This window comes from Pinus tabuliformis, chromosome 7 (genome assembly GCF_031772625.1).
Source record: "Pinus tabuliformis cultivar Carrire ecotype Pingquan chromosome 7, CPIR1, whole genome shotgun sequence".
NCBI lineage: Eukaryota > Viridiplantae > Streptophyta > Pinopsida > Pinales > Pinaceae > Pinus > Pinus tabuliformis.
The window spans coordinates 762,965,293-762,975,751 of record NC_142293.1 but is presented as its reverse complement, the minus strand read 5'-3'; the positions used below and the strand labels follow the sequence as shown (position 1 = coordinate 762,975,751).

Genomic DNA, 10,459 nt, shown 5'->3' with positions numbered 1-10,459 from the left:
CATCCGAGAATGACATTTTATGATCACTATGTATACTTTAATATAGTTTTAAGGATTCACTACAATATAATTTTTCTTTACAAGTTAGACATATGAGTTTTTAATTGTAATGAACATTAAGTAGTTTGAATGTTTAATGTTTTACTTGTGAGGATGACATTTTTCGATCACTATATTTACTTTAAGATGGTTATAAGGATTCACTGAAATATAATTTTTCTTTACAAGTTAAGTATTGAGTTTTTAATTGTAATGAACATCAAGTAATTTGAATGTTTAAGGTTTTACTTGAAAGACATATATATTTGGTGTTACCGATTCTATTTTCTTATCGGTTTTTTGATCAAGGTTTTCTTATTTTTATGTTATTATGTGTTTTCTTAAGAATGTACCCATGGGTGTTACTGATGCTACTATGGGGGATTCAATGATATTCACTACTTTTATGGAAATGTTAACAAATGCACGAGGGCAGGACGCTGCTATGATGATGCATGAGGTAAGCTTGAATATTGTCTTTTATATGTTCAATTATCTTATATTCCTTATTGTATTATCTAATTTATGTTTGTGGAATGCAGGCAATCGTTAAAGTCATTCCAACCCCTATAACACCTTATAATACATCTAAGGTAATGATAGTGGTAAAACTTGATCAATATTTTTGTGCATTTAGTTAACTTATTTCACTATATATATTTATTAATATTTGTGTTTTTACTAAGCGTGCATTTTGTTGGCATGCAGGATTCATTTATGCCCCTCAATACAACCAATGTTGGCATGCAGGGATCATTAATGCCCCCATATACATCTAATGTTATGCAAAATGTAAGATTCAACCATTTATTTGTGTGAGTTTGATTATGTTATTTGTTGAGAAATCTAGGGCATATATTTAATAAATTTTTTGCACAACGACTCCATGATTTATGAGGTGTTACGAAGAGCTACATCATGCCTTCAAATGGATCACCCCATCCATTTTTTTCTTCTTGGAAATACAATACTATTTTAACAAGTAACCCAAGCAATATATTATTCCAAAACATGATGTCAAGTTACTTTTCTAGGGTTTTTATGTAATCAAGAGGCCTTTTTAGGGTTTCTTAAATTCAAACCTTAGATCATACTCTTTTCCTTTTATGTCATTCTAGAGTTTATCCCATGCCCTAGAAATCAAATCATAGGGAACAAATACTTAAGATTAAGGTTTCTAAATACTAGGGTATTTCTTAAAATATAAACCCATAAATTCAACCCTACTACACCTTATGATGGATCCTTTAAAAGAAAATTATTATACATACCTCATGGACACCTATCTATACTGATTAGTATTTAGTAAACAACACTACATGGTAAACAATAGAGGCCCCTTCATAAAAACCACTTACAACCAGTACTCCCCTCCGCTAACAGCTTGTGGTTTCAACTTACAGCTGTTACAACACAAGGAGGACAGGAAGTTGTAAATCCATGTGGTCAACCAGAAATAGCCCAGCTTATTCATCGTGATCCTAAAAGGTGTGCAAGTGTTTAGCTAATCCGACATCAAGATGTTGACAACCATAAGGTTGGAGGGCCATTGTTGCTCAAATTCATCAATGTAGATATGTTGATGAGGGTATGACCAGAGCTTACTTATATTGAAGCATGTGAAGGGATTCAAGGAAGAAATGGTGACCAAATCTTCCATAATGTTGGGTCTTGAAGAATCTGATAAAGAGATAAAGCAAACAATGAACGACACATGTGTTGTGGGTGTTGATATCCTTACAATGGAACAGTATTTGCAACCCATGGCTTTCAAAGAATGAAATTTGTTTAGTATTGTTGATACAGGCTCTGGAAAAACAATGGCATATCCTTTACCTGCTATTGTTCATGTTAATATGTAACCTTATCTAGCTTCAGATTCTAAACCTTGAATGCGAGCATTCTTGCATTCATAGACGCTGCATTATTATTTGCGGAAGCTTACTCACACCTTTCATGAAGAAAAGATTATGGTGCTATTACTATTGAGGAAGCTAACTCCACGACAATCTCCTGATTGTTTTGATTCACATTGTTGATTCTTTGGTTGATAGTCAACAATTTGGACGAATTTCCTGGTGATAGATTAGAATCTGGATAAATATGATGCCAAAAAGAAACTGCTTTGAGCACATTGTAGCTAAACTCCAATTCATGTGTAAATCACACCAGTTTTGGATCGAGGATTGTGAAAGTAGGTTTACTATGGAATAGTTTCTGGTGTTGAATCATTAGGTCTCAAAAGATACAGGCCTGTAATATTGGTTAAGAGGTGCCTCAATTTCCACTATTCTGGACATGTAGCACTCAAAGGAAGACATAAATCATGCCAAGAATATTGTGGCCAATAACATTGGACGGGTGAGGAAAATCACACAAGTATAAACTTGTAATGTCAATAGAGAAGGGGTTAAAATATGTAGAGTGCCCCAATCTAGATCCACCGCATCTATTCAGCTACCACAGCTTTATCACACAGGCTACTCAAAAGAAGATCTCAAGTAAGTCTTCTAGTTCTCAAGGCACCATGCTTTTAATGAGTTTAACCTTCCAAAGGATACTTACTCCTAAATATCTTAGGAATTTCCATGAATTACGCAATCTGTAGATTATATATCCAAAACCTAGTGGACCTGCTACAACACTAATTTACTGGCAACCTGTCTGAAATTGTATATAATTCTACATATGGGAAAGATTGACAAATGTGCACATCAAACTGTCTGGGGTGTGTGCACATTTAGTTAACCCTGTGCGTTGTTAAGGAATAACATTTGATTTACTTGTTCCAGGGAATGTGCAAACTTCATGGTTGACTTCCACTTAAGTGCAGGAAGAAATGAGTTGAGATATGTTCATGAGAAGTATTCAGATCCATGTCATGGCTATGTTGCTTTTTTATGCCTTTCCAACTTACCCAACGATGACAGTTGCACCACCAGCAATGACGTTGTCATTTGTATTAGTGATAACATCGACTCAAGTGCACAAGAAGGGGGATTAGAAAGACCTAGCTAACTGAAAGCCAAGAAACACACTGCACCATCATTGATTGCAATGCTAACATCTCAAAGTGAGGTCTGTGTCACTCTCTTATACTTTTCTTGTTCTTTTTCAACAAATATACACAAACCAAAGACTGCAATGCTAACATCTCAAAGTGAGGTCTGTGTCACTCTCCTATACTTTTCTTGTTCTTGTTCAACAAATATACACAAACCAAAGAGTATCCATGTCCACTCTGAATTACTAGCAAGTTTTATAACCTTAAGATAGCTTTGTCTTTAGTCATGTTGTAAGTTGGATGAAAATGATTAGTTATCTTGATAGCCTCAAGTTAGTGTTGTGTTTATTTATGATGTAAGTTGGCTGAAAATGATTAATAATCTTGATGAATGTATTTCAGGATGCATTCAGGGATTCCCATCAGGTGCTTCCTAGCATTGATGATGGAAACATTGAAAACCAATTGGTAGTTGTTGAATATGTTGAAGATATATACAAATTCTACAGGACAATTAAGGTATGTTTCTCTATCAATGATTGCAGTTTCTTGTTAGGGTGAAGGTAAATTTTTATTTTCCTTAACTAAAATTTGGCCTTCATGTATGCCTAGGATGTGAGTTGCGTACCTCCAGATTATATGAGAAACCAGGTTAAAATCAACGCAAAGATGAGGGCAGTTGTGATTGATTGGTTGGTGGAGGTACAACTTTGTTCCTATGCTAGTTCCAAGTTCCATTTGCTGTCAAACTTAGATCTAAAAGAGATTTATATGGTTTATCTCTTAGGCCTGACATCAAAATCTTAAAATTTTCAGGTGCATTTGGAATTGGAATTAATGCCAGAGACGTTGTATCTCACTGTGAACATCATTGACAGATACATTTCTATTTAGAGTATTGCAAGGAAGAATTTTCCATTACTTGCTATCGCTGCAATGTTTATAGCTAGCAAATATGAAGAAGTCTGTCCTCCACAGGTATGATGACTTGCTGACATCTGTAAGAAAGGATGTGTATATATCTAATTAAAAGAACACTTTGTTGGCTGTATAAAAGTACATACAATAGCAATATCTACTCCTACAGAAGATTACGCTTTATGCTGGAATCATCACAAAAATTATATTATAATAGGTAACACAATATTGATAAGAACTGGTTTATACTTGGCTACAGGTCAATGACTTCATCCGCATCTTCCCAAATGAATGCATGTTAGAACAGATAGTGACCATGGTAATTATCTCTAACTGATAATTCTTTGTCATTGATTTCAACATAGTCTCCAAACATTTATATTGACTGATCAATTGATAATAACTCTTTGTAGGAGCTTAAAGCAATTGAACTTCAAGCTTACAGTGCCCACTCGGCCATATGTATTCCTCCTCAGGTTTCTAAAGGCAGATGATTCCAACAAAGTGGTAAAGTTTTGAATGACACCACTTTTTATATTGTTGAAAGCAGCCTGTGTGGCATTGATCAAATCTACTTTTGAAAATGCCTCATAAAATCTAGCATTCATGTTTTAAATTACTTTTCTTTATTGTATTCCTAATAATACCCTGTTGTACTTGTCATGCGGAAAGAGTCAATTTTGTGGACAAAACTGACCTCCCTAGAAGCTAAGGCTTTCTAGTGACAAACAAAACAAGTAAACCCTACCTTTCTCTAAATATGCATTTAGAATACAAGTAAACAGGTGTTTATAACATATCTTTAGTCCAACGCTTTGTAGTAGTCCAGCCTCGCCGATCCGGATGAGCTCCTCCTTCTCTTCGAAACCTGCATTCACTAACAAGCCAAAAGATTACATAGCACCTGATAAACTTATAAAATAATACATATTCATCATATAGACCAAGGAGTATATGAAACAAATCATGAATAACAATCTGTTGAGAAAAATGAGTTCATTTGTATTAAGTGGAAACAAAAGAAACCATTACAACCTGAGCCTTGGTGTTGTGCAGGTCCCTCCTAGGGTCCAGCAAGAGTTTTCCTTTACTTTGATCAGCTCACCCACTTCCAAATAAGGCTAGGAAAGGATAGGAATCTCTCCTCTCAAGCTCTACAAGGGAGTCCTAATTCCAGCAACATCTACCCTTAGGAATATTCAGCTTTCAACCTCCCCCTCCCTCTGGCCCAATGCCTGTATTTATAGTGCTTTAGAGGAAGTTAATCAGGTCCACCATCAATGGGATAAGCCCCTCTTTGAATGGGATAGCTCCCCTCTTGATGGGATAAGTTCCTCTTTCATAGGGATACATGAACCATCTGGAGGCGCTCAATACACGTCAAACAAGCTTCTAGAATGCTCTAGAAATGACCACAAGTAACTTTTTTGAAGTGAAACTTGCGCCTTTTGACCTTTACAGGAGTACGCACCCACCCTTTTACAGACAGAGCGTACAAGTACGCAGGTATTGTGAACTTGGGGTGCGTACACGCAGGTAAGGCTAAGAGAAACTGTGTACCCAAAGTTATTTGACTTTTTAAGGACTTTCTCTCTTTCTTGGAGTTTGACATGAAGAGCAGAGGTATAAGACTTGCCAAGGAGGATAGTATGACAGTTGATGGAGCCATACTAACTGCAAATAGTCATGGTGACAAATTTTAGTGTAACAGTACTGATAAGTCGTACTATCTATTATTCAGATGGAAAATCTAGCATTCTTCTTGGTTGAACTGTGTTTGCTTCAGTACATAATGAGCAAGTACAATCCATAAAATTTGTGTTAAGGGCTTTGAACACTTATCCGCTATGGAAAGCTTGTTTGTTGATATGGTTTTTGAAATATTCAATGTATTTTTTAAGTTGTTTGTACAAGCGTTTTCCATAACAGTAGTGAAGGCTTATCTAGATCTCAAAATATTGTGCATAGGTGATGCTTTTCCCTCCTCTAATTAGTTCATTCTTGTTTATTATGTGTTTTTACAAACATTTTGCAGTATGGTCCACTTTTTATCGTTTTTGATAATATATCTCATGTATTTGATACTTGTAGACCTTTAATCCATAAAAAATAGCCCAAAAATCTCAAAAATAGACACCTATAAATATAAACTAGTCATCAAATTTCAAGGAATATTTTTTCATGGGGCTGAAATCCTATTAAAATTTGGAACAAAATGCATATTTTCATATTTATGAGATGTATACTTTGTATACTGAACTAGATTTGTATGTGTTCATATTGAAATCTTGTTACTATGTTTTAAATTGCAAGAAGCTTGATGGCTAAATGTTGTTTGCCTTATGATCCTTAGTTACCATTTGTGAAGTGTTTTAAGTAACTGGTTACGGCTGATGTTATTCTGGATCCTTTATCGAAGGTTCTTAATGTAGGTTCTGATTATAGCAGGTGTGATAACTTGTCAGGTACCGAAGGGACTGTCACATGCTTTGCATCATACTTGGTGTGCACCTCAATTTTCAATTCCATTATGGCATTAGCTAGGAATATCAATGTAAGACTTAAATTCTAAATATTGGACAGCCAGACATTATGTTTATTTTATCAGCATTTTGTATCTTAAAATGTAGTTTGTCATCGTTGTTTTATATATCTTACGATATTAGTTTTCATTATTTTGTTTTATATTTTACAGTACTATGATATTCGGAAGGAGTGCAATGGCGGCCTATGTTATGATTTTTCAAATATGGAGAACTACTTAAACCAGGGTTCCGTTAGGGATTCCCTAGGGGTTGGCAGCCGAAAATTTGTCTCCTGTAGCCCCTTGGTTTATGAAGCTATGCTTACTGACTGGATGCGGAATATGGAAGTTGGCATTCCAACACTCTTGGAGGATGGTGTTAAGTTGCTAGTTTATGCAGGAGAATATGATCTCATTTGCAATTGGTTGGGTAATGATACTGTATACATATAACATATTGTTTTTTTTTGGAGAATGACTTTATGATTTAGGTGTTAAGTCTGTTATTAACGTATTTGCAGTTGTGTTTTTCAGGCTTCTCAGTCTAATCTTCAAAATTGAAAAGTTAATTGTTCAAATTATGTGTCTTTCAGGCAATTCAAGATGGGTGAATTCCATGGATTGGTCTGGAAGTGAGAATTTAAAGAAGGCACCTACAAAATCCTTCCTTGTAGACGATAAGGAAGCAGGTTTAATAACCAATTATGGACCACTCAGTTTTTTCAAGGTAAAAGGCACTCAATGATCATCTTTGATTTCGTTGTACAAGTAGATAATTTCTTCCTTATGGAATCTTCTATTTTGCTGCACCAGGTTCATGATGCAGGTCATATGGTCCCAATGGATCAGCCAAAAGCAGCCTTGGAGATGTTAAAACACTAGAAACAAGGAAGTATTACTGACGACAATTATCAAATTTTAAAGACAATGATGGAGATGCCATAGAAGAATTTTGAGAGTTAGTTATCTACTTAACTAGGAGAATTTCTCTCTTCACCTAGATTAATGTAAATATTTCTAGATTTGCAGTAGTGTGCATCCCCAAAGATGTGTATTTTCTAATTTGGCAAAATAATTGTGCATTTGGACCATCCGTCTTGCTAACTTGTGTCAAACCTTTTGATGGCCACTTTTTAACTGTATAGAAATAGTGCTTCTTATTGCTTACCAAGCCTTGTGGAATTATGATTATACATGGTGTTAAAGTTATATTCAAGAACATGAATAGTATGTCCTGTGTTCTTATTCCAGCATGTTCTGATGTCCTAATGGATGAAAGAAATTGTAAATTGGATGAAAGAAATTGTAAATTCAACAAAAATATTTGGTTAGAGTCTCGGGGAATTCAAAGCATGATGCTCTTAGCCTACATTCAATTTTATTGACAATGACATGAAAACATTCACGTTGTTTGCAATCATACAACGGATGCCAGTATTGTCTATTTATATTTGAATTGCAGGCTATGTGGTTTGGCTGTGTTTCACTTCTCGTTCGTTCTATTATTTTATTATTGAATATGCCTGTTTCCTCTTTTTGCCTCTTATCCCTTTATAAGCCTCTTGGACATTAAGTGCTTGGCATGGAAAGATATGTCCATAAAGTGCATGGACTATCTACAATCCATCAATGCTTGTTGCTGCTGTTGTCTACATTGATCGATGCACTTTGAGGAAGGATCCATGTTGGAACAAAACACTTACCCTTCATACAGGCTACTCTAAAGCAGACCTGATGTAAGCCTTAAAATTTTTGAAGCATCATGCTTTTACTGATTTTACCCTTCTAAAGAAATCATACTCCTAGACATTTTAGATTTCTTCATCAATTACAGGCAGGCATTGTTGATCAGCTACGACCAGAACATTGTATCTTGATCAACTATATGTTGGAACTCAACTACTAACACCCTGTCTAAATTGAATCTTTATCTAATACTAATGTGCATACTAAGCCCCTGGAGGTGTACGCACATTTTGTTAACTCTATACATTGACGTAATAACATTTATGTGCATTGTTCCAGGGAATGTGCGTATTTCATGGTTGATTTTCACCTAAATACGGGAGGAAATAAGCTGAGAGTTGTTCATAAGAAGTATTCAGATCGTTGTAGCAAGTCTATCTTTTAGCAACTCTCAGAATTTCAGAATGAGATTGCATCACATGACATTGGCTGACATAATACATTTTAAATGGTCTTTTTTGGATTGCAAAACTGATGCTTATGGGATTCATCTCGTTTCTACTGACCACTGAAGAGAAGCCCATTTCTAAGATTTGTATACCAAAAGGAATGGCTTATAGTATGCTTCCATGTCAAAAGGAATAATCAATGGCTCCTGCTATCGATCATTGTTCTGAGGTGGACACCAAACTCTATGTTGTGAATTCGAATTTCCCAATGCTATTAGATGTTACTTAGATCGTGTTAGTCCATTTTATATGATTCAAGATATTTATGATAGTTTGATAATTATTCATTCCCTCTTGATTCAAGGGTAAGTATCCTCTGGTCTCCCTCAGTGGCATGAACCAGCTCCACTACTTCATCTTTACGTTGGCAACTATCCATGCGTTATATAGTGCCCTAACAATCGCCCTAGCAAGAGGAAAAGTAAGTGCCATGGGAAATAACTGATCTTCTCCCAAGTCATTCAGTTTAAATTTTTTCTCGGTTTGAATTTGCTTTCATATTTTCATGCGTTTGAAACATCTTTAACTCAATAGTTTGAATCATGGACATTTATTTTTTTTAAAATAATTTTTTATATTGTCTCTAGAGAGACAATAGTTTGAATTATGGACATTTATTTTTTTTTAAATAATTTTTTATATTGCCTACAATAATTTGAATTATGGAATTGTCTCTAAAAAGACAAAAATGTAATTGTCTCTGAAGAGACGCAAATGAAATTGTCTCTAGAGAGACAAAACAAATTGTCTGTATAGAGACAATAGTAATATGTGTTCTATATTGTCTTTATAGAGACAAATTTTTGAGACATTATATTTTGAGACACTGCTTAGAGACAATATTTAAGACAATATTTGAGTTTCTTTTTGTCTTAAGTTAAGACAATTGACTCAAATATTGTCTTAAATATTGTCTTAAAACCCCCCTACATGTAGTAGTGTGCACAAAGGTTGCCCCTTACAACTGATGAACCATAGGCAAGTTTTAAATTTATGCAAGCCAGTTTATGTATCATGGTGATGATAGTTTTGAATGACTGAATTCCTATTTCAAAAGTTCAATATGCCATCCAAAGTCTCTTATTTGAATTATATTATAAAGTGCATTTTGGCAAATTTACAGGTTGAGAAGCGCCCCCAGTGAAAGAGCAAACTAAGCCATTGAATATAAAGCTTCACACAAAATCTAGAGCATCTGAAAGGGCTGAATTCGATCACTTTACTTTTGGAAAGGATGCAAGGCGATGTGCTTCAATTACATATTCATTGCACATTCCATTCAGTTCTGAACATACCTGCACCTTAGTGCAATATATGTGCAGATGCATGCAGGCGGAAATCTGAGAACAAAGAGGTAGTGTTAGCTGTTCAGTGCTCGTTTGAGCGATGGGAGAAGAGAAAGCACCGCCAGTGTTCAGGAGGGAATGGCTGGAACAAGTTATAGAGATTATTGATAATAATAAATCTCTAGCAAACGTGGGTAAGATTCTGCGCATAGCTAATGCTCTCTTGGATGCGAAACCAGAGGCATACATACCACACTTCGTCTCGCTGGGACCGTATCACCACTCCAAACTGGAGAAAAAAGTTGCAGCCACTTCGTCTGAGGGAGATAGTTACGAAGTTCGCGAGCTGAAGATGTCAATCGTGGAGGGGTAGAAAGTCCAGTCAGCGGCTACGTTCTACTGGAATTGCGACAAAAGAATCGAGAAAATGATAGAGATTGAGGAATTCTATGACTGGCCAATTGCTAGGGATGGCGAGTACCTGGAGAACTTT

The 10,459-nt window shown here is 35.4% G+C and overlaps 1 protein-coding gene across 1 annotated transcript; it reads left to right on the top strand.

Annotated features, from left to right (window-relative positions):
* The first annotated feature begins 451 nt into the window (after nt 1-451).
* LOC149249782 (serine carboxypeptidase-like) lies at nt 452-9,824 on the top strand. Its single transcript, XM_089453472.1, has 10 exons — nt 452-499; nt 582-632; nt 3,446-3,562; nt 3,938-4,021; nt 4,221-4,280; nt 4,375-4,437; nt 6,381-6,515; nt 6,657-6,915; nt 7,079-7,212; nt 9,804-9,824. The coding sequence occupies exons 1-10, from the start codon at nt 452-454 to the stop codon at nt 9,822-9,824; spliced, it is 972 nt and encodes a 323-aa protein (XP_089309598.1).
* The last annotated feature ends 635 nt before the right edge of the window (nt 9,825-10,459 follow it).

Excerpts from the sequence above, each read along its gene's own strand:
- LOC149249782 (XM_089453472.1), top strand. The coding sequence starts at position 452 with ATGTTAACAAATGCACGAGGGCAGGACGCTGCTATGATGATGCATGAG. Across the intron at positions 3,563-3,937 it reads AATTCTACAGGACAATTAAG|AGTATTGCAAGGAAGAATTT; the intron begins GTATGTTTCTCT and ends ATTTCTATTTAG. Across the intron at positions 6,916-7,078 it reads TCTCATTTGCAATTGGTTGG|GCAATTCAAGATGGGTGAAT; the intron begins GTAATGATACTG and ends TGTGTCTTTCAG.